The 22,231-nt window shown below is 47.2% G+C and overlaps 4 protein-coding genes across 10 annotated transcripts; 3 read left to right on the forward strand and 1 right to left on the reverse strand.

Annotated features, from left to right (window-relative positions):
• The first annotated feature begins 2,709 nt into the window (after positions 1-2,709).
• LOC118218821 (ankyrin repeat and SOCS box protein 13-like) lies at positions 2,710-7,161 on the forward strand. Of its 2 annotated transcripts, XM_035401524.1 has the most exons (6): positions 2,710-3,705; positions 4,353-4,540; positions 4,754-4,910; positions 5,186-5,320; positions 5,524-5,715; positions 5,911-7,161. In XM_035401524.1, exons 1-6 carry the CDS (start codon positions 3,657-3,659, stop codon positions 6,036-6,038), a joined length of 849 nt encoding a protein of 282 aa, XP_035257415.1. In that variant the 5' UTR covers positions 2,710-3,656; the 3' UTR covers positions 6,039-7,161. The 2 variants fall into 2 exon arrangements, with proteins under 2 accessions (XP_035257415.1, XP_035257416.1); XM_035401525.1 differs by lacking the exon at positions 5,186-5,320.
• On the forward strand, positions 6,497-11,704 carry LOC118218822 (ankyrin repeat and SOCS box protein 13-like). Its single transcript, XM_035401526.1, has 6 exons — positions 6,497-6,635; positions 8,297-8,484; positions 8,761-8,917; positions 9,172-9,306; positions 9,940-10,131; positions 10,346-11,704. Exons 1-6 carry the CDS (start codon positions 6,593-6,595, stop codon positions 10,471-10,473), a joined length of 843 nt encoding a protein of 280 aa, XP_035257417.1. The 5' UTR covers positions 6,497-6,592; the 3' UTR covers positions 10,474-11,704.
• On the forward strand, positions 10,550-15,487 carry LOC118218820 (ankyrin repeat and SOCS box protein 13-like). 2 transcript variants are annotated; one of them, XM_035401523.1, is made up of 6 exons: positions 10,550-10,623; positions 12,382-12,569; positions 12,901-13,057; positions 13,413-13,547; positions 13,960-14,151; positions 14,250-15,487. In XM_035401523.1, the coding sequence occupies exons 1-6, from the start codon at positions 10,608-10,610 to the stop codon at positions 14,375-14,377; spliced, it is 816 nt and encodes a 271-aa protein (XP_035257414.1). In that variant the 5' UTR covers positions 10,550-10,607; the 3' UTR covers positions 14,378-15,487. The 2 variants fall into 2 exon arrangements, with proteins under 2 accessions (XP_035257414.1, XP_035257413.1); XM_035401522.1 differs by lacking the exon at positions 10,550-10,623 and adding an exon at positions 11,166-11,304.
• A 1,173-nt stretch (positions 15,488-16,660) lies between these two features.
• Positions 16,661-21,467, reverse strand: LOC118218724 (E3 ubiquitin-protein ligase Hakai-like). Of its 5 annotated transcripts, none has more exons than XM_035401357.1 (6): positions 21,027-21,467; positions 20,052-20,171; positions 19,834-19,931; positions 19,581-19,664; positions 19,181-19,254; positions 16,661-18,247 (listed from the first exon to the last, which is right to left on the reverse strand). In XM_035401357.1, the coding sequence occupies exons 1-6, from the start codon at positions 21,037-21,039 to the stop codon at positions 17,224-17,226; spliced, it is 1,413 nt and encodes a 470-aa protein (XP_035257248.1). In that variant the 5' UTR covers positions 21,040-21,467; the 3' UTR covers positions 16,661-17,223. The 5 variants fall into 5 exon arrangements, with proteins under 5 accessions (XP_035257248.1, XP_035257247.1, XP_035257252.1 ...); XM_035401356.1 differs by having other exon boundaries at positions 16,661-18,262; positions 21,027-21,464; XM_035401361.1 differs by lacking the exon at positions 21,027-21,467 and adding an exon at positions 20,635-21,020 and having other exon boundaries at positions 16,661-18,262.
• Positions 21,468-22,231: the final 764 nt, after the last annotated feature.

Raw genomic sequence — 22,231 nt, forward strand, 5'->3', positions numbered from 1 at the left:
CTCATTCAGCACCTAGATATCTATCTCATTGAGCTGTCAACTTATTATTGAAAATGAAATGAAAGCCTACAGGATGGTACATCTCCAGGAAGAGAATTGGGCAGCCCTGGTCTTGAATAGCAAGATTTAGATCAAAATTCAAAAGAAGCTACAGGTGACCATGTGGCCCAATAGGGTGTGAGAAGGGTGAACCAAATCTCAAGCTCAGGGCATGCGTCTGGTGTCCATGTTAGAATTTCAGGGAAGTGGAGGCCTGCGTGTCTTGTGTTTTGCATCTCACTGTTCTACTTTGGATGCACACGTTATTGGGGGAGCCATGGAAACCAACTCAACCACCAGTTCTATGGTTGTTTGAGGTTCTTCTTGTAGACTTGACTTTTGAAGGGATATTCCACCTGTACTCTAATTGGGCCATATTTTCAGCCTTAGATTGTGCTTTGGTTCAAGGGTAGGGCCATATGCTTTGCCAAGCCAAGATAGATTACAGTGGTATAACTTACTGCGCATTCTCCATATGTAGTGCAGTGAAAAAGTATTTGCCCCCTTCCTGATTTCCTCTATTATTGCATATCTGTCGCACTGAATAGTTTCTAATCTTTAGACAAAATAATATTAGACATAGGGAAACTGAATAAACACAAAACACATTTTAAATTATTTATTTAATGAAAAAAGTTGTCTAACACCCATATCACCCATGTGAAAAAGTAATTGCCCCTTATTTACAAAATCAACCAATTAACCATATTTAATTGATAATTAGATTCAGCTGATTGAACGCAGCAGGCTGGTTGCAGTGAAGTAGTCACCACAAAGTTTCCACAAGCACACTTTGCCACAATCAAAGTAAACTTCAGAATAGACGAGAAAAACAGTTGTTTACGTATATCAGTCTGGAAAGGAATGCAAATTTCTAAGGCTCTGGGACTCCACCGAATCACAGTGAGAGTCATTATCTCCAAATGGAGAACATTTGGAACAGTGTTCACTCACTCAGCTACTGCTGGCCTTTCTCAGAGGCTCATCCAAGAAGCCTCAGCTAAGGTCAAGTGTTCACGACTCCACAATAAGAAAAAGAATGGGCAAAATGGGATTCATGAGAAAGTAGCAAGGTGGAAACCACTGCTATCCAAGAGAAACATCAATGTCATAAAGCAAATGCAGCATTTCGTAGTATAAGCATCATACCAGCAATCACACGTGATGGTGTGCAAATGCTTTGCTGTCCACTGATTTGGGAATTTTCTTCAGCTAATGACTCAATGCAATGACGTGTTTTATTAATTTACAAAATCATTGCTTTGAGTAAGGAATTGGGGGGGGTGGGGGGGCGGTTTGTTGTATTGTGTTAAGTACTTTGTGTTACATTTAACTTGTATGAAAAGTGCTATACAAATAAAGTCTGATTGATTGATTGATTGACTTTCCGTGTTCGATAAGCCACAAAATGAAAATGTATATAACAGGGAAACCATAAAATCTCCTTTTGAGGCAAAGCTTTAATTTGGTTTATCCTTTAACTATTCAGATGAGTTCCACTGAGATATAAATTAGATCTGGACCTCATCGCAGAGCTTGGGGCCTGACACAGTGTGTCTATTCTGTAATGCATATGCACTGTAAGTTCAATTCTGACTGGCTGCTCATTTAACAGGGCACCCACCCAGGTGATTAAAATATGAATTGCCATAATATTTAAATAAGCTTCTAAACAGACCAATACTAGATCCTCATGTTCGGAGCTGCATAAGAAATGTGTTGCTTTCCAGATTTAAAAAAACTTGATTAAAGCTTTAACTGAATAAAATGGGGTTTTAAGTATAGCATACTCTCACGTTTCCTGAAAAATTGTCCAGTGGACTACAACTGCAGATATCATTTTCCATTGACTTGGTTTGTTTTTGCCACGTGAATCTTGTTATTTTCCATCACTATCTCGGGTTTCAGTACACTGAATTTCTAGTTGCAAAGAGAAAAAAAAAGTTTGCTTTAATATTTGCAACACATGTATACACTATTGTATCCAAACTATAAAAATGGACAAAGGAATCCATTAAGACCGCATATGGGTACAGTCCTTTCGTGTAAATACTCAATTTTTTACGCAGTCATGTCTATGTATAATTCTTATTGCAAGGTAATACGCCGCGTCGATAGCTAATAACCGCACATTGCACTCGGGTACATGCATGGAAAAAATGTCTGTAACATGGTGAAGATATTTTATTTAGTACATCAGACAGCTCAAGCATGTGATCCACTCACAGATGGTAGACAATACACGCTATCATGTCTCTCCAGCAAAAGTGAAAGTAGCAACGTAGCTACAAACGCGGATATGACGTAAGAAAGGTTAAATGCCATATCCCATAATCCTTGAGTAATAACAACCTGTCAAACTGAAAAGGTGAAATGATTTTACTCGTGAGCCAGGTAGCAGTAGGTAGCGATGGGTATGGGTGTATCTAATTCTGTAATTGTTTATGGTAATTTCAGTCCAAAACGTTAACGCTCCTATACACTTAAGTTACTTATATTACGATTAGTAATTTTACTGTACTTTCGGTTTTCAGAGATTTGTCAGGAGAAACTCCTGACAAAATATGGTGTGACTGCTAACTGTATCGAGGGATTCAGATAACTAGCTGGAATCCAGATCATCTGACATGTCTTGTATTACCCAGTTATAAAACGGATCGTATGAGCTTGGTAGCTACATCGATTTAGTAAAATACCTGGGTGACCGTGCGTAGATTTTACGCTGGGTATTTGCTTGGTAAAACAGCCTGTTTGTCGGCTAGTTCGTTTAAAATGACTCTTGTTATGTTCGACAAAATAAAGTATGGAGCTCCATCAGTGTCAGTCTCCTCTTTGAAGTTGTGTCTTGGATCAGAATGCTCATTGCAGCCTAAAGCAACGTGAATTTGCCAGAACTTTTCACTGTGACACACACCCTTACACTTGGAAGCAGAAAGAACTTAGTTGTCAGTCGACCAATGAAATCGTAATGTCTTATTTCTTAACCCAGTTCTTTCAACTTTGTTTTTAAATAATACGTTTGGTAAACTCATAACCCTAAACATCAATGTAGCTGTTGAAAAAAAAAATTCTGCCCGCTTGTTCTGACGCTGTTTACAACTGTCGAGTCATTGCAGGAGTGCACAGTTCGAATTACTAGTCTTGAGTTAAAAATGGACCAGCCCATCTGCCCTGACGTGACTTCATTACTGGGTAATGGGTCATGCCACTATATGAACTAAAGACCCGTTCTTGGAATTGGCGGGTATGCCGAACAGGTGTGAAACCCCTCCAACATTACGGTACAGTAGGACAAGCACATCGGGGGGCTGTTTACCCACAGTCTGGCCCACTGCCACTCACTGACCTATCGACTCAACTTATGTTTTATGTGGATTAAATCTAAATTCAGTGATACTGTATTTTCCGATTGCACATAGTGAAATGACGATCTGGGCATCTAATTTCGGGACACATCAGCGAATTGTGTTCATATAACTCCATCCAGCATAATTGGCCCTGGGAGTATGTTAACGGAGATATGACGCACTTTGCTCCAACTATAAATACCGCGCGGAAACGTGGTTTTGTTTACCCATTAACTTCTGTCCTATACCCTCAAAAGACAAGCACGCGGAATGGAAATGGACGTAGCAACCATCAGACCTTCGTTTTTTGGAGAAATAGGTGAGTGAATCGGCACGTATACGTTTTACAATATTGTTAAATGGCCGAGTCATTTTCTTCAGAACAATGACAGTCTCATTCACTTCAGTAACTTATCGTTTTCTGAATGAAAACGTTCCTACTGATTATACAAGTACAATATTAAAGCATTTCTCATAGAATAAACCTCGGGCGAAGAATGTGTTTTCAACTGTTTTCTTTTCTCCATCCAACAATAACTAAAGATAGAAATCAGCATGAAATAGATAAAGAAATCCTTTCTAAGGTCAATCGTAAATAAAACCATGCTCCGTATTACCCAGTCAAGTTTTCGCACAGGCTTAAGGTTACCTTGCAGGAATGGCAATAGTTCTTTGCGCAAGCGAATTTGCGCGTGCTGGGAACACTTGGCCCAACGGGGCTGCCCACTGGAAGAGGACCGCTTGTCCCATGTGGAGACCCGTACCCGTTTTTAGGCCACATTTTCAAGCGTATTCCCAGCTATTCGTTTACCCGTTCTTGTACATCTCGTTGGTCTCCCCATACATTTTTTCAAACCTATTAAAAAATAGAGAACATGCCCACTGTGGGAGGCCAGAGCGATGCCAGGCAATCTCGTCGGAGGATGTGCGCTTTACCCTCACAGTGATGACCTCTGACCCCTGCAGGGTTGTGGGCGGTCCGAACAGTGGTGCATGACGCCGCCTTCTTTGGACACACCCTGCTGCTGCAGCAGCTGATACAGAGCGGGGCACCTGTCAACATCGTTAACTTGGACAACATCACCCCCTTACATGAGGCCTGCATACAAGGACAGACCCAGTGCGTCAGGCTGCTGCTGGAGGCTGGAGCACAGGTAGGAGAGACAGGCCACATCCCCTGCACAGGTGAGACATATAGGCCACACCCCCTGTATAGTTCTGTGCCAGGGCCACACCCCCCCAAACAGGTAAGAACTGCGTAGGTCCAGAAGAGACATCAGATCCAGCTCGGAATTCACCCCTAAAACAAGCCAAAGCTGTGGTGCTGTTTATCAGACGGTGACCTGGCCCCCTCTCCCCCTGTGCAGGTAGATATACGCACCGTCCACGGCAGCACTGCACTGTGTAACGCCTGCGCTGCAGGAAGCCCAGAGTGCATCAGGCTCCTGCTGGAGTACGGAGCCGCTGCCAACCCCACTCTGACTGCGCTAACCGCTACTCCCCTCCATGAAGCCTGCATACGAGGTCAGAGCGCAGCGTAGCGCACGCGCACATACACACATGCACGCACACATGCACGCGCACATACACACATGCACGCACACATACACAAACATACACACATGCACGCGCATACACACACGTACACTGTGTGCACACACTCGCACACACACGCTGTACACGCATTCACACACCTATACACAGGTGGTAGCACACACACACTTCCACACGCACATGTACACGCACGCAAACACACTGTGTACGCATACACAACACACACTATGCGTGTTCCCCTGCAGGTAGCGTGGAATGTGTGCAGCTCATGATCGCAGGGGGAGCGCAGCTGGAAGTGTTCGACATCTACTTTGGGACCCCCCTGCATGCGGCGTGCATGAAGCAGCACGTGGACTGCGCCCAGGCGCTGCTCAGCGCAGGTCAGGGGGCGCGACGGCAGTCTAACAACATATAAAAATAACTACAGTTATAATTATACTTATAATAATAATAATAATTTTAAGGTGCAGTTTTCATATTTGGGACACAGATTTTCTCCTGCTCTGTTTGTTTGCTCCAAAACTTGAGATAATAGCACAACTGTGAAACCGTACGTAACATTAGCACGCTGTGGTTACTCAAGGGGCCAACGTCAACGCGGCCAGGTTCCACGAGACGGCGCTGCACATCGCAGCCAAAGAGAACAACGCGGATCTGATCGAGATGCTGGTGGCGCTCGGAGCGCACGTGCACGCCAGGGACAACCTCGGCAGGAAGCCCATCGACTACACCAGCCCTGGGTCTCCAGCGGCCCTGTGCCTGGAGCTTTCTGAATGTTAGTTCTTTTACTGTGGCCTTCATTACCCTGGCCTGGGAATACATTACTATTACACACAAACCATGCGCAGATATAAACCGTTAACAAGTGTGAACAATGTAAAGTAAATACTGACCATACAGATTCAGTGTACGTAGTTTGGGTTTCTTTATGGCGTCCTGTGAGCCTGTGTGGTCTCCTGTCTGTTTGCAGGTACCCCTCCGAGCTTGCAGCACCTGAGCAGGCTGGCTCTGTGGAATGGCCTGGGCAAAAGAATGCTGCAGGTGGTGTCCAAAGTTGGCTTACCTTGCCGCATACTCAGCTACCTCTACTGCTCCTGAAAAAAAAACCCCACCTGCAACAGCTTCCCATCTCACCTCAACTACCTCTACATCCACACCCGATCCTCTGTAGACGTTTGCACTTTAATCCTACACAATGAACACAGGCGGATTAACCAAGCATTGTCATTAAAAAAAACGAGGACTTTACCTGTCATAAATTGCCTGTACAAAAAGAATTGTTCAAAAGTGACGTTGTGATTACCTTGTAACTACAAAAAGACCTTAAGAAAATGGTTTCTTGTGCACAACATATCATATTGTGGTCAAAATGTGTTGTAATACAGATACGCTATACACTATTTTCCCACAAAACTTGCGTTAAAGTCGACTCAAGTAAGGAGGGTGGTACAAAAATAGGAAAAGTTGCCATGAGCGTGCACCAGAAAAAAACTCCAGTTCCCAGAATTAGTCTACTCGTATCTCCATCCGTCCAAATGAGCTATCACGTGACGGAGCAGCGCAATAACGATGAACGCGATTTAGTTATGTATTTTTCCATAGCAGATACTTTTTTTTAGCGTGCATCGGTTTGCGTAAACTTGACGGATACCATGGAAATCGCGACAAGCAGACCTAACTTCTTTGGAGAAATAGGTGAGTTCATTTAAGGGAACCAGTCGGCTCCGACCCGACTGTTTACAAATGCTATCGCCCATGACCTCATACTCGGAGAAGCTCGCTGGGGCACGCAATGTTCCTCGTTCACATACACGCCAGCGTTGATTGCCAGTAGTAAATCTCTACATTCTCCTCTCCTTTTTGGTGACCTAGCAGTTAATTATTCAGAATATGATCGGGGGTCTCGGATTTAATATGTGAGGGCATGGAGTATGGATTATTATAGCCTTGTTGAAGTAGGCTATTTGTCTGATACACTTGTTATAGCTATGTGAATACGCTCAATATTTATAATTCCGTTTAACTTCATAATTCAGTTTGAAGGGGCAGAAATGTAATTTTGTGTATTATGTAAAATTATATTCGAACAGTGATGCAAATATAGGTAACAGGAACGGCATTGCAATTTTATTTTAAAGCAGTGTCCTCTTGTGAAATAATTGTATCGAATTATTACTGTATTCCTGTATATAAATATACCAGTTATTGTGTATTACCGGTATGTTTTTGTCGCTTTTTTTACTTCATTTGTTTTGTGATGGGGTGGTCGGATTGGTATTGAAATTATGATATTTCAATTAAAAAGAGCAGTCTAATGTGATTACAGATTAGGTAATTTTACCCTGCTAGTACAGAGCTTGGCTATATTACATAGAATTCCGTATTGATATAAGAAAAGTGATATGCGTTCAATGTGCCTAAATGAAGGCAAACATCTTGTTCTTGACAATACATTTATAATTAAGTTAATATAAATGCATAACTAACTTCCACGTTTTATAAATCTTTAACTTATTTATCAAACCTGGCATGAGAGAACTCAGCTGGTGTCAGAGATATTTCTTAATGTATTGAAATTCATTAACTTGGTAGCTGTAAAAGAAGCCATGTAGTTCCAGGTCATGTTTTAGCTTACTCTCAGAGCAATTTAGCCTTCTGAAAAAATATTGTCTCTTATAGGCCTAGATCTTATGATCATATTTTTGTATCCACTTTAGTGCTTTATCATTAAAATCACAACAGTATAACTTAGCAAGTAAAATTTGAAAGATTAAATAAAAGGGGTTGGATTTTTCAAATATACAGTTTTTGTTTTTGTTTTCTACAGCAGACTTATCTAAACCCAGTGAACCAGGGTTTGTCTATCCTGAGAATGTCTGGGATGAGCTGTTATAAGCAGAAACTTTAAATGTACAAAAATGAGTGCTTTCTACCAGGGCGTCTCCAGGTTCACAGGAGCAGGGAAACCTCTACGCCAGTACTGTGGATATGCCTGACATTTTTGTGACACAACCTGGCATAGTGAATAACACCCGACATAATGACATAACCTGACATAGTGACATACAACTGGCATTGTGACATAACCTGACATAGTGACATACACTTGACACAGGGACATAACCTGACATAGTGGCATACACCTGACGTAGGGACATAACCTGACAGTGACATACACCTGACATAGGGACATAACCTGACATAGTGACATACACCTGATATAGGGACATAACTTGACTTATTGAGATACACCTGACATAGGGACGCAACCAGATATAGTGACATGATCTGACATAGCGACACAGTAACATAGTTAGCCTGTAGGTGATGGTTCTGGCACCCTCTGGTTCTGGCAGACTGCTGGGCAGAGAGGACCCCGCTGCACGAGGCCGCCTCCCTGGGCCAGGCCCTCAGGCTGCAGCAGCTCATCCGCAGCGGAGCGTCCGTCAACATCGTGGCTGTGGACTCCATCACCCCCTTACATGAGGCCTGCATACAAGGACAGACCCAGTGCGTCAGGCTGCTGCTGGAGGCTGGGGCACAGGTAGGAGAGACAGGCCACACCCTCTGCACAGGTAGGAGAGACAGGCCACAGCCCTTGCACAGGTAGGAGAGACAGGCCACAGCCCTTGCACAGGTAGGAGAGACAGGCCACACCCCCTGCACAGGTAAGCAAGATACATAGGCACATCCACAAACAGGTAGGAGAGACAGGCCACAGCTCTGTACAGGTGAGACAGGGCCACACCCCCTACAATGGCTAGGAAAGCTGTGGTGCTGTTTATCAGACGGTGACCTGGCCCCCTCTCCCCCTGTGCAGGTGGATATACGCACCGTCCACGGCAGCACTGCACTGTGTAACGCCTGCGCTGCAGGAAGCCCAGAGTGCATCAGGCTCCTGCTGGAGTACGGAGCCGCCGCCAACCCCACTCTGACTGCGCTAACCGCTACTCCCCTCCATGAGGCCTGCATACGGGGTCAGAGCGTAGCGTAGAGCGCACACATGCATGTATATGCACACACACATACACACACGCATACACATATACACATTCTGTGTGCGCATTCACACGCACGCACGCACACACACACTCATACGCACACACACTGTGTAGGCATATACACACACACACACACGCATGCATTCACACGCCTATACACAGGTCCATGCACAGTGTGCTACCGTGCAGTGGTAACACACACACTCATGTGCATGCTTGTTCCCCTGCAGGTAGCGTGGAATGTGTGCAGCTCATGATCGCAGGGGGAGCGCAGCTGGAAGTGTTCGACATCTACTTTGGGACCCCCCTGCATGCGGCGTGCATGAAGCAGCACGTGGACTGCGCCCGGGCGCTGCTCAGCGCAGGTCAGGGGGCGCGACGGCGGCTGCATGCGCTGGGATTGAAGAGAGGGGCTCAGCAGGGCAGGACTTCAAATCCCAGAAGTCTTTGCTCCTCGTCCTTGAATATTTACTGGAGTAGTCGGAAGTAAACAAGGGCATAATGTCAGAGGACCAGTAAATCCACCCTCATCAAAACTGGTACCTCACGTTTTATACTACATCACTGGCCCTCCAGTGCACAGCACACTGCAGGCCCACTACATCACACCACATCAGGGGGGATACTCTGACATGGTAGACATCCACACTGATGGAAACACCCTTCTGGATGACATTACAGCCAAGTATACATAGCCCTGCATGACAACTACCTCAGCTGGCAATAAAAAAGGTTTGGGTTTCGTACGAAAGGGTCCAGAAAGCGGATTGCATCATCTCACAGAAAATCAGTGCTTTTGCAGGGCCGCCCACTCCACAGTACAGTGAATGGAGACTGAGTTTAATTACTGAACAAAATGGGTGGACCTATCATAAGCAATCAGTCACTGTGCTTTGCTTTGCTGTGAAAACCCTTTCCATTGGCTCAGTGATTGAGGTTTCTTTTTACATTTCTGCTGTGAAACCGTACGTAACATTAGCACACTGTGGTTACTCAAGGGGCCAACGTCAACGCGGCCAGGTTCCACGAGACGGCGCTGCACATCGCAGCCAAAGAGAACAACGCGGATCTGATCGAGATGCTGGTGGCGCTCGGAGCGCACGTGCACGCCAGGGACAACCTCGGCAGGAAGCCCATCGACTACACCAGCCCTGGGTCTCCAGCGGCCCTGTGCCTGGAGTTTTATGAAAGTTAGTGATTATATTACTCTGTTACCCAATTACACGATTCACAAAATAAAATGAACGCAACAGTTAAGTATTTACAGTATTACTAAGACATTAAAAAATAAATGATTTGGTTATCCCCCTCTAAAGGTCCATCCAGTTCCCGATTAACGGTTTCTGAATCTGGATGATGGCATCATATCCCATGAGCCTCTTGCCTCCTCCTGTCTGACCACAGGTACCCCGCTGAGTCTGCAGCAGCTGAGCAGGGTGGCATTCAGGGGGCCCCTGGGTTCCAGAGCGGAGGAGAGGGTATCCAAACTGAATGTGTCCCCCCGCATCATTAGCTACCTCTCATACCGCTGAAGAACTTCACTCCTGCCTCATCTAACCACACCTGAGGACAAATAAGGATACAGAATGTCCTCAACGCTTAAAAAAAACAACACAGCCCAAAGTCCTGCTGGTGCAGGATAATCACTTCATTAACTATAAAAGCCATGAACGTTAAATACCGTAAGCATGACACAGGAATTGTAATTTATTTTTTGAGACTACAAAAAGAAAAAAACTTGGTCAGAATGGAGAATTGGTCTCCTTTGATGTTTCATGTTGTGATTAGAATCGCCTTCAGTCCCCAGTCCTCTGTGCGGTAATATTATCAGTTACCAAAAGAGGCAGCACAAGCAAAATAAGAGCAAGGAAATGGCCTGGGTGTTGCACAATCATGCAAATCACATGCACCTTGGTAAGAGAGACCACTTGTTCCATCACATCAGCTAAAGGGCACTTATTTTTGTTACCTTTTTGGATACTGGGTACAGTCCTAATACAGCCTATATGCATGTTGTGACAGGCATCACGTATTTTATTACACATCGTTCGTTAATATTTCCCATTTTATACGGGCACCCAGCTCGGCATTCCTTCATTTTTATTGCTACGAAGTGTGGTAATGCCGGATGAGTGAATAACCAGGAAAAACTGCAACTCCCAGAATTCTCTATCATTGGTGGAATGTGTCAAAACAAGGGCAGTCACGTGATTTGGCAGTGGCGCAACCATCCATAAATTCGTTTTAGCCCAATATGTACTGTACATGAGGTAACTATTTTGCTTACAGAAGGCACTGTTATAAATGATACATTATGGAAACGGATATCGAGCCAGACAAGCCTTACTTCTTTGGCGATATAGGTGAGTGTCCTTAAAGATGGAAAGCTAGCCGGCTAGCCCGCTAGCTCATTTACTGTTTACATCCATAGACTGTATAAAAATAGTTTACATCGTAGACTGATCTAGCAAATGCCGGAGATTTGTCCTTGTTCATGACACGGGTTCCTAAAATATTTTCCAAATAAGGTTTCAAATGTGTCCCTGACTATTTGCTGACGTTTGCCCTTGTTCAGTACACGGGTTCCTAAAATAATGTAAACCAGGTTCTCTGCATTTTCGAGATTTGTGCGGTGTTATACATACAACTATGCAGCTGTAGACAAACGATTTCGTGATTTTAATTCTATGATGAAAATTTAATAATGAGAAACGTTTGGAACTTATGTAAAGCAGGATTCAATAAAAACGCATTAATTATTTTTTTATTATTATACTAATTTACCTAGGTATCCAATTGATTCTATTTCAGAATTTTTACTGTTTTATGTTGAGGAATGTTTATACAACCTTGAGCAAACTTGTGTAGGTGAGTTTTTTGCATTTGTTCTTGGCTACATTCTATATGGGTTCCAAATGAAAATTATAAATAGAACATCATCGCCAGGGGCATGCATGCATAACTACTTCAGACTCACGGCACATCTCTGGTGAATTTCATGTGCTCGACCCAAATAAGTCTCCTATTACTGTTCATAAGAGACGTTCTAAAGCCGACCGCTCAGTTAGATAAGGTAAGATGTGATATAAATGATATGAAATACACAAACACAAGACAAGTGGAACATTTACCATGAACAATGGTACAGCCTATTAGAACAAATGTGGTGTATGGCCTATTTTAGGGTGAAGAATACATTTTGTACTGACTTGTGAGGGATCATCATGATGAGCTCAAGAGTAGCATGGGAAGTACTTTGGATATTAACTGCTGAAGTGGCGGAAAAATGTCCCAGTACTCCTCACTGACCTGGAGCGGTTCTGGACAGTATACGTTCAAGTTCACGTCGTATTTGGACATTATTTAGCGGGACCTTCATTGGGCCCCCTGTTGTTAGTGGAATAGGTGGGGTGGGACCCTCACCTGGGCTCTGCTGACAGGCTGCTGGGCGGAGAGGACCCCGCTGCACGAGGCCGCCTCCCTGGGCCAGGCCCTCAGGCTGCAGCAGCTCATCTGCAGCGGAGCGTCCGTCAACATCGTGGCTGTGGACTCCATCACCCCCTTACATGAGGCCTGCATACAAGGACAGACCCAGTGCGTCAGGCTGCTGCTGGAGGCTGGGGCACAGGTAGGAGAGACAGGGCCACACTCCCTGCACAGGTAGGAGAGACAGGGCCACACCCTCTGCACAGGTGAGACAGGGCCACATCCTCTGCACAGCTAGGAGAGACAGGCCACACCCCCTGCACAGGTAAGCAAGATACATAGGCACATCCACAAACAGGTATAGAAAAACCAAAGTCCAGATTGATTAGGTCCAGTCAGCAGTTGAAGATTGACTGTCTGTGACTGAGTGTTGGATAGTCAGGCGCCTGGTCGCATTGTGCCCGTGTTGTGGTTGTGTTGTGGCCACACTGCGGTCATGCTGATGTTGCGGCGGCGGTGTCGTTGGCGAGCAGGTGGACGCGCGGAACGTGGACGGGAGCACGCCGCTGTGTGAGGCCTGTTCGGCGGGGAGCCTGGAGTGCGTGCGGCTGCTCCTGGAGCACGGCGCCACGGTCAACCCTGCCCTCACCTCCCGCACCACCTCCCCCCTCCACGAGGCCTGCATGGGGGGTAAGTGCACCCCCGCCCTCCTCCCACCTTCAGCCTCCAGTGGTTCATTCCAATTGCTTATTTTATCCGCACTCATCTCCTCGGTCCTCGACTAACCAGGAAATCGATCAAGGTCCATCTTTAGGCACATTCCTACCTGTTACATGCTCCTTGAAGGATCTAGGAGGCTCCTGAAGGATGCTTCTGCAAGGAAACACGAGTGCATCCTTTGCGGAATTGCGTGTTGTATAAATGATCGGCTGGCTCCAATTTGTACAACACATTGGGACGAAAAAACGGCAGTCCCGCGGTTTCCAAACGCTTTTCAGCATGGAATGGGTGACGCCACATTTGCGCGGTCCATGTCTCTCCCCAGGGAACTCGGACTGCGCGCAGCTCATCGTGGCCGAAGGAGCCCAGCTGGAGGCGTACGACCTGTACTACGGCACGCCGCTGCACGTGGCCTGCGCCAACGCCCGCGTCGCCTGCGCCAAGGTGCTGCTGAACGCAGGTGAGACTGTGCACAGGTGAGGCTGTGCACAGGTGAGGTTGAACGGAGGTTCTGCTGAACGCTGTATTTCTGCCACTGATCTCCCATTGGACTGATGTCGGCTTGATGGCAGAATTTCAATTCCCCCACACTGGTCCAGCATAAGCCCGCTGTCGTATATATATTTACATGTATGGTATGTAACATTACCTTGTGTGTGTATATATACAGTATATATATACACACACACACACACACACACCATGTAATGTTACATTTACTGTATGTGATTATGAGGTAATGTTGCATTTGCTGTACATGGATGTGAGGTAATGGGGCATTTGCTGTACTTGTTTATGAGGTAATGTTGCATTTGCTGTACTTGTTTATGAGGTAATGGTGCATTTACATTTTCCGTGCTTTTATCTGAAAGGTGCGAAGGTGAACGCCGCCAGGCTGCACGAGACCGCGCTGCACCACGCCGCGAAGGCCAAGAGCCCGGACCTGATCGAGATGCTGGTGCAGTTCGGGGGCAACGTGTACGCCCGGGACAAACACGACAAAAAGCCCATCCACTACACCAAGCTGGGCTCGCCCCCGGCCCTCTGCCTGGAGTTCTACGAGCGTGAGTTATTCCCCCGGACCCCTCCTCAGTGCCGAACGTTCCCCTTCTGGTCATAAGGTCCTTCCCATGAGGCTTTGCTGCTTCCTGTCTGTCCACAGGAACTCCCATGAGCCTTCAGCAGCTCTGCAGGGTGTCCCTGAGGACGGCGCTGGGCACGAGGGCGCTGGACGTGGTCTCTAAACTGGACCTGCCGAAGCCCATCGTCAGCTACCTCCGTTACTGCTGACCTCAGAGCTACCCACTGCCAACCGCGGCGCGGTTCCAAACCAGCCCCTCCTCCCCCGAGCATCAGCACAAACAGGCTGGGGTGGGGGGGACCCACACGCGATACTCCCTCTCAATCAGTGTTATCTTTGCTTCATGACGCACACAGAAAACAGCGAGAGTCACCAGAAACATCCTCATTCTCATTTTTTGGTGAATCGCCTTCTCATGCATATGTGTGTATATATCCATTCAGGGTAGCTGAACATCCAGACAGAATGACTTGAAACAGCTGTGAGGCTAAAATAGCTGTGCTGTAGATGAAACGGAGAGGAGGACTTCAGTTGAGGGGACCTATCCCATAAGGCAGAATTTGCCAAGTCTCATTTTTAAGAATGCTCGCAAAACAAGTTGGACAGGGAAAAAACAGTAAGGCACCAGCAAATCAGTTTCCATGACAACAAGGGACTGGCACTTCCAAGTTCCATTTCCAGACGGCTAGGAATTGTGGCTCATCTTCCATATTCTGCTGCTCGCCCGATATTCATACAGGCTTTGATGACATGCAACAGGAATGGAAAAGGGGTTGTTAAACAAAGTCTTAAATATCACGTAGGAATAAATAGACAATTTTCCGTTGCTTTTAAGTTCGCTTGTAAATTCTCTGCGGTTTTGTAGCGCCCACTGAAGCCTCCATAATGTGAAATCCACCTGTGGTCAGATAACTGATCTGCACAGACAATTCATTTGTCAGACAGATTTGGGAAACTGCCAACTATTTTTTAATCTTAATTAGACAGGTCTTTTTTCATAGGTGGAACTAAGGCACAATGGCTTCTCATGAGATGGATTTACAGGCGTGCTTTCTTATTACATGTCAATTGTTCCTACTTCATTGCTGTGTTTAAAACGTTTAAATTAAAATTAATTATATTTATTTATATAATTTATTTGACAAAATATTTGTCACAATGTGCTCGGACCTCACAGTGGACTGAAATCTTGTCATTAATATTTCAAATTTGACTTTTGAATGTCTTGAGTTAATGCAACTTCACAATAGTGTGTAATTAGCTGGATCTTGAAGATCAAAATGTGATTGACATCTGACATTAAAATGAACCTGAAACAATTCTGTGTCCTGAGACAACTCAGTTCTCATAATGAATTGCAGCCAATGGTATGCAAACTGCGTACACACACACACAAACACGTACACACACCGATACATGCACTCACTCACATGCGCACGCACACACACATTCAGGTGGTGTAATTGTACTCAGAATTGTGTCACATTCCTGCGGTTAGGTGTGTGTGTGTGTGTGTGTGTGAGAGTGCGTGTGTGTGTGTGTGTGTGTGTGTGTGTGTGAGTGTGTGTGTGTGTGAGAGAGTGTGCGTACGCAGCACACACACTCCACGCTGAGATCAGCGGTTCTCCGGCCGGGGCAGGAGCGCACCGCAGGCCTTACAGAGCGCAGGATTTGGGGTGAACGGGGGCAGAAGCGTGAGCGCGCCAGTGTAACCCGAGTCGACGGCTCTAAATGCAGACAGACTGCTGCAGTCAGCAGCCGGGCCGAGGAATCTGTTCCCCAGACTGGGAGTCAGCTCAGGTGAGCGCGCAGCTCAGGCGAACGCTCAGCTCAGGCGAACGCTCAGCTCAGGTGAACATGCAGCTCAGGTGAACGCGCAGCTCAGGCGAGCGTGCAGCTCAGGTGAACGGGCAGCTCAGGTGAGCGCGTAGCTCAGGTGAACGCGCAGCTCAGGTGAACGCGCAGCTCAGGCGAGCGTGCAGCTCAGGCGAACGTGCAGCTCAGGCGAACGCGCAGCTCAGGCGAACGCGCAGCTCAGGTGAACGCGCAGCTCAGGTGAACGCGCAGCTCAGGCGAACGCGCAGCTTGTCTATCCCAGTACTGCCGTGGGCGAGACCCCGCCTGTCACCGGTGACACCCTGATGTAGTCGTTTCTCATTGAGCGCAACACACAAAAGGTACCTTGTGGACCCCGTGGACAGAACAGGGTCTACTTCCTGCAGTGCACGGATAAGAGGGTCCACTTCCTGTGTCTTCGAGGACCAGGGGATGAGACCTGCCCTAACGTGAAGTGAACGAAAGCACGACACACACACACGCACACACACTTCCTGCTCTTGGCCATAAATACACAGTCTCTCAGTCACACCAGGTCCACATCTATTAAATACATCATTAAAAGATGGGTATTTATATATTTTTTTGTACAAGAACCAAAGATATTTAGCACAAGATGAATGTTGTCAATACAATGATCACAATGTAACCAGAGATGTGCGAACCAGACAAGGTTTATTTTTTCCAAAAATCTAAAATACGTCATTTTTGAAACGTGGAACGATAAACAAAAACATCAATGAGAGTTGCACTGGGATTCCGTCATGGGCTCTGGTTTGGCGACTCTCTTTAAAATGGCTCCTCCCTCACAGTCACCAAATTCATTTTCCATTTTCTTGAGGTGCACACACTAACGGTAGAGTTCATTCCTGAGCACAGGAGGACAGAGAGCCAAACCCAGGCTCCGTAGAGCCCAGCAGCTCTGTACCACACTGAGTCTGACAGACGACTGATGATTTTAAACCGTAGGACGCACCCCCGTCACAGCGGGTAGAGCCAGGGCTCACAGCCTGCAGTGCACTGAGTCACACTCAGCTATGCTCAGTCACATACACACACACATGTACATACACACACACACACACATACACAGAGAGTGCATTTTTTAAAAATGACAATCATATAAAATAGCTTCTGTACATGGCTGTAAGGGGAGGAGCGGGGGTAGGGGGCGGGCAATTGGACATTCTCGCAGGTCACTGGGGGGGGGGGGCGGGTCCTACTGGTAATAGGGCCGGAAACGGGTCTGATCAGGGTGGAGAGGTCCCTGGGGTGGGGGGCCCTGCATGCGGGGCGGGGGCGGATGGGGGCCCCTGGGGGTGGGCCAAATCCCGGGGCTCATCCCCCCAGGCTGGTTGAAGGGGGGGCTGAGGGTGCCTTGGTCCTCAGAGAACTGCGGCAGGGAGCCGGGGTTGTAGTGGTGGGGGGGCGGGGCACCAACAGGAAGTGGCCCGGGTGGAGGGCGGTTCATGTAGGGGGGCATCGGGTTGATGATGTGCCCGGGGGGCGGGGTTATGGGGGGCGGGCCTGAGGCAAGGGGCGGGGCCTGGTTGTACATCATGTGGGGGGCCGCAGAGCCGGGGGAAGAGAGCTGTAAGGGGTGGCTCATGGGCGCTGTGGGCAGGGGGGGCGGCCGGTAATGCTGCTGCTGCGCCATCATGTGGTGGCCGTGTGTCACTACAGGCCCAGCTGGGTAGTCACCCGGGAGGGGGTGGTGGAGGGGCAGGGCTGGGGGAGGGCCCGGCTGGGGGCGGGGCTCCCGGGAGGCATCGGAGGAGGAAGAGGAGGAGGAGGAGGGGGCGGGGCCGGCCGAGTCGTCCTGGATGGGCACGGTGATGAGGTTGCTGTGCTTGCGGATGGTCACCGTGGCGATGCGGTAGGTCTCCCGAGGCCCGAGGTCGGAGGAGGAGGAGGAGGGGGGCGGGGCCTGCGGGGAGCGGCGCTCGTCGTGCGGGGGCGGGCCGTACGGGTCCTTGTGCAGGACGTGCGCTTTGGCCAGGTGCGCGGGCGGGGGCAGGAGGAACCGGTCCGCCAGGTCGGAGACCGAGGAGGAGGAGGAGGAGGAGGAAGGTGGCGGAGCGGGGCGGCCGGGGGCGGGTTTGGCGCTCCTCAGGTGGCGGTGGTTGATGTGGGCCTGCAGGTCTCTCTGGGACAGGTAGGTGCGCTTGCAGCCCGGCACCACGCTGCACATGAAGAGCGATCCGCGCAGACACTGCTCTATCCGCTGCACCGCGTCTGTGCAGCTGTACAGGGACACACTGTGCTTGAGATTTAGTAAGAGAAATAAAGCCAGCGACAGCACACCTTATCCACAGACAGCACACCCTATCCACACTGACAGCACACCCTATCCACACTGACAGCATACCTTATCCACACTGACGGCACACCTTATCCACAGACAGCACACCCCATCCACACTGACAGCACACCTTATCCACACTGACAGCACACCTTATCCACAGACAGCACACCCTATCCACACTGACAGCACACCTTATCCACAGACAGCACACCCCATCCACACTGACAGCACACCTTATCCACAGACAGCACACCCCATCCACACTGACAGCACACCTTATCCACAGACAGCACACCCCATCCACACTGACAGCACACCTTATCCACAGACAGCACACCCCATCCACACTGACAGCACACCTTATCCACAGACAGCACACCCCATCCACACTGACAGCACACCTTATCCACACTGACAGCACACCTTATCCACAGACAGCACACCCCATCCACACTGACAGCACACCTTATCCACACTGACAGCACACCCTATCCACACTGACAGCACACCTTATCCACAGACAGCACACCCCATCCACACTGACAGCACACCTTATCCACACTGACAGCACACCTTATCCACAGACAGCACACCCTATCCACACAGACAGCACACCCTATCCACACTGACAGCACACCCTATCCACACAGACAGCATACCTTAACCACAGACAGCACACCCCATCCACACTGACAGCATACCTTAACCACACTGACAGCACACCTTACCCACACTTATATCACACCTTATATACACTGACAGCACACTGACGGCACTCAGTGGCAACAGGTATACTACAGTTGGCACAGTTAGTGCATACCAGGACAACCAAAAGGGGAAAAAACAATAAAGGCGAGAGGAAGACTCTTACCCGGGACAGAGCTTGTCGGCCTTCTTCTCCAGCAGCACGGCGCACTCGTAGCAGAACACATGCTTACAGGGAATCTGAGCGGGGAAAACACCGGCGGCCATTTCACACAACATGGCCGTAGTCCTGCCCTTCTGACGTTTAAATATAAACGATCAATCAGGCTTGTTAATCTTTATCATACAAGTGGTGTGTGGATACGAAGACGGGTGAATCCCGTCTAAACAACTGTCAACTGTCACAAGCAGATCCTCACAGTCCTTACAGCCTCTACATGCCATGAACACAAAAGATGATGGGGCAAAAAAAATAAACAAAACCCATCAGCGGTGTGCAAGGCATTTTCCTTATGTACAGTACCGGAGCGCATTAACGGGCGATGTGTCCACGAGGGCCCACCTACCATTCGGCCATATATCCGTATGGGGAGGCCGCACGTGTCGCAGAAATGCATGGGCGACTCATCCTTTTCCCCAATCAGATTCAGCTGTGGAGATAAAAGTTCAATCTTCTGTTCCATCGTTCTATCCACGAAAATTACAAACCGCAGTTTTTGATTTGTTATAATTATCAGCTTAACATACAGGCAAAGGTTATACAGAGATGAAAGGAGAGACGTGATTTGTGTTAGGGTGATGGGTCCAGTCCCAACTCACCTTATAATCCCAGAACATTTGCTGGGGGTATCTCCGGTGACTTGCATAAGCATCCCCGGACTTGCACTCAACCCTCTCCTCCTGCTTGCAACCGAAACCTTCGGGGAAACCGGAAGTAGCGTTGGCTGTCGGAGCAGCACTGATCTAGCACTAGCGGTCAACTGGCTAGCGCTCAGCAAATGATGATCTTAGTAATGTCTACTCATTGCGTTACTCACTCGCGGCTCTGCCCGGTTTGCTCCGAATCGGCTGCTTGGAAATTAGCTTTAATGGGATCCTCCGACGGACGTCTGGACCCCCCAAACTCCCCGAACCGTCCGTGCCCTGCAAGTCATTGTCTAAGGGGAGATCGGATCAGTTATTTTTCAAAGAACGTACCGAATATGACAATTTTCTAATTTGACGATTTCGTTTTTGTGTACAGCAAAAGAAACAACAGTTCGTTACTGAAGGAAGAACAACTACCAAACTAAATAAATTAGGATGATTGGTTCATGATCTGTTTTATCAACTAAGCAGCTGCATGCTACTTCAACAGAAGCATAACTTATCATAACTTCCTGAACATCTTTGGCAACGAATAAATTAAATAGCTGACATAACCATGTGTTCTGTAACAGCTAGCATTCTCATTTTGAATTCGACAGTCTTAGCTACCTAGCCAGTTAGCGTTGATCTTGTGAAAGGTATTTCACTGACGTTTTTGAGCGTATCTGCCAATGCATTGCGATTACAGTGAAACAGAAGCAGCTGGCTAGCCACAGGTGAGGTCACTGGACGAACCCGCCATCAGGACTTAACTGTGCCGGTGGTGGATAACTAGCTAGCTGGCTAGAAACCAAACAACGAAAAACTTTTATAAAGGGCATCAAGGCAGAAACGATGGCAACAGTTCGCTAGCTATAAGCAACAGCTAAATAAAACCGAAACACGCACAGCACGGACTAGATATAATTAAAATGATTTCAAATAGCATTCCTAAAATAGTGTAACACAGCAAATTAGCTCAATACTGCTAAGAGAGGCCGCTGTACAGCCTCTTTCAAACATAAATTCCCCGGAGAGCATCTTAAACCTGCCACATGATAAGCGAAACTGGCACTGTGAAACTCAAGGGTGTCACATTCAATATTGACTTATTTCCATGTGAGAAAACAAATGAAACAAACGACACAGACTCGTTCCCTCCTTACCACTTTGGTCCATGATTCGAAGCAGTGCACGATGGGAACGGAAGTTACCGCAACTAGGGTGAGGCGCGTTACAAACAGATCGCTTCTGGGATGAGCATCACTGGCCGCTGAAGTGGTCCTGTGTCCTGTGTCCTGTGTCCGGTTCTAGAACAACAGTTTTTAGTTTTCAGCACATGGATTGTGCGGACGATGAAAGGAATGAGTTCACCTGGGTCAGATTTCGTGTTAACTTCATTTCTCTACGATGTACCGACGTACTCAGACCAGGCTGATGGCAACGAGTTTGCAGCATGACTCAAAAACCATAAAATTGTTTCAAGTTATTTTCCTCTGAAATTTTGTGTTCGACTGTTTTACTCTGATATGTTGGCTGAGTTTTGTCACTCTCGGCCTGATTAATATAGCTGGCAGATAAATTAATCAATAGTGTGCAGGTTGGCTCCAAAACTTCAACGCGATCATTTTATTTTAAAGGCTTTTACTTTGCTGCCCCCATCAGGAAATTCACACCATCTATGTTATTGTACAAAGTGTTCCCCACAGTGTTAAAAAAATACATTTACTGTGAGCGTACTGGTTAAAGGAGAAGGGTGGTATCTGCAGCACACGTAGTATCAGTTGAGGATACTGTCTATGTTAATGCCGAGTTTAAAGACTGCTATATGAAATTACGTGCAACATGGTCTGTGGTCATACAGCCAGGCACTGGTTACTGATAATTCAAGCAGCATCACTGCAGCCCTGAGATATTTCACACGTGTGTAATTAATTACTGGAGTAACTGCCGTGCTTTAACCTCGCGCATTCTCATGCCTTCCTGATGGTCTTTATGTCGCGAGGCACACAGTGACGAGCCAAAGTTTAAAGGCCTTCGAGTGCTGCTTGCTAACGTCTCCGCTACACTTTTTCAACATTGTTTATTCACTCAACAATTTACTGAATTACAGGTTATACTTAGGCCTATTAAATCCGCTTCTTTCGTTTCGCTTCTTTTTTCGTTGGTTGTGTAGCCTGTTCATTCGTGAAATTAATTACCTGAGGTGACAGCGGTTCTCATATTTTTCGTCAGGATGGCAGAAAAACTGCTTTTTCGTATTCAAAACAGGTAGCTACATTTTAGAGAAAATATTATAAGACAAGACAACTAAAATGTTCTCTCCAAACTAATGTATGACATGTCGCTATATAGCTATTAGTGTCGTTGA

Source organism: Anguilla anguilla, chromosome 19 (genome assembly GCF_013347855.1).
Source record: "Anguilla anguilla isolate fAngAng1 chromosome 19, fAngAng1.pri, whole genome shotgun sequence".
Taxonomy (NCBI): domain Eukaryota; kingdom Metazoa; phylum Chordata; class Actinopteri; order Anguilliformes; family Anguillidae; genus Anguilla; species Anguilla anguilla.

What these genes read in the sequence shown, in the direction of transcription:
- LOC118218821 (XM_035401524.1), top strand. Translation starts at nt 3,657, where the DNA reads ATGGAAATGGACGTAGCAACCATCAGACCTTCGTTTTTTGGAGAAATA. An exon ending in TGCTGGAGGCTGGAGCACAG is followed by an intron (nt 4,541 to 4,753) that starts GTAGGAGAGACA and finishes CCCCCTGTGCAG; the next exon opens with GTAGATATACGCACCGTCCA. An exon ending in CCATGAAGCCTGCATACGAG is followed by an intron (nt 4,911 to 5,185) that starts GTCAGAGCGCAG and finishes GTTCCCCTGCAG; the next exon opens with GTAGCGTGGAATGTGTGCAG.
- LOC118218822 (XM_035401526.1), top strand. Translation starts at nt 6,593, where the DNA reads ATGGAAATCGCGACAAGCAGACCTAACTTCTTTGGAGAAATAG. An exon ending in CCGGGCGCTGCTCAGCGCAG is followed by an intron (nt 9,307 to 9,939) that starts GTCAGGGGGCGC and finishes TGGTTACTCAAG; the next exon opens with GGGCCAACGTCAACGCGGCC. An exon ending in GTGCCTGGAGTTTTATGAAA is followed by an intron (nt 10,132 to 10,345) that starts GTTAGTGATTAT and finishes GTCTGACCACAG; the next exon opens with GTACCCCGCTGAGTCTGCAG.
- LOC118218820 (XM_035401522.1), top strand. Translation starts at nt 11,256, where the DNA reads ATGGAAACGGATATCGAGCCAGACAAGCCTTACTTCTTTGGCGATATA. An exon ending in TGCTGGAGGCTGGGGCACAG is followed by an intron (nt 12,570 to 12,900) that starts GTAGGAGAGACA and finishes GTTGGCGAGCAG; the next exon opens with GTGGACGCGCGGAACGTGGA. An exon ending in CTGCCTGGAGTTCTACGAGC is followed by an intron (nt 14,152 to 14,249) that starts GTGAGTTATTCC and finishes GTCTGTCCACAG; the next exon opens with GAACTCCCATGAGCCTTCAG.
- LOC118218724 (XM_035401356.1), bottom strand. An exon ending in AAATGTTCTGGGATTATAAG is followed by an intron (nt 19,665 to 19,833) that starts GTGAGTTGGGAC and finishes TTATCTCCACAG; the next exon opens with CTGAATCTGATTGGGGAAAA. An exon ending in TACGGATATATGGCCGAATG is followed by an intron (nt 19,255 to 19,580) that starts GTAGGTGGGCCC and finishes TTCCCCGCTCAG; the next exon opens with ATTCCCTGTAAGCATGTGTT.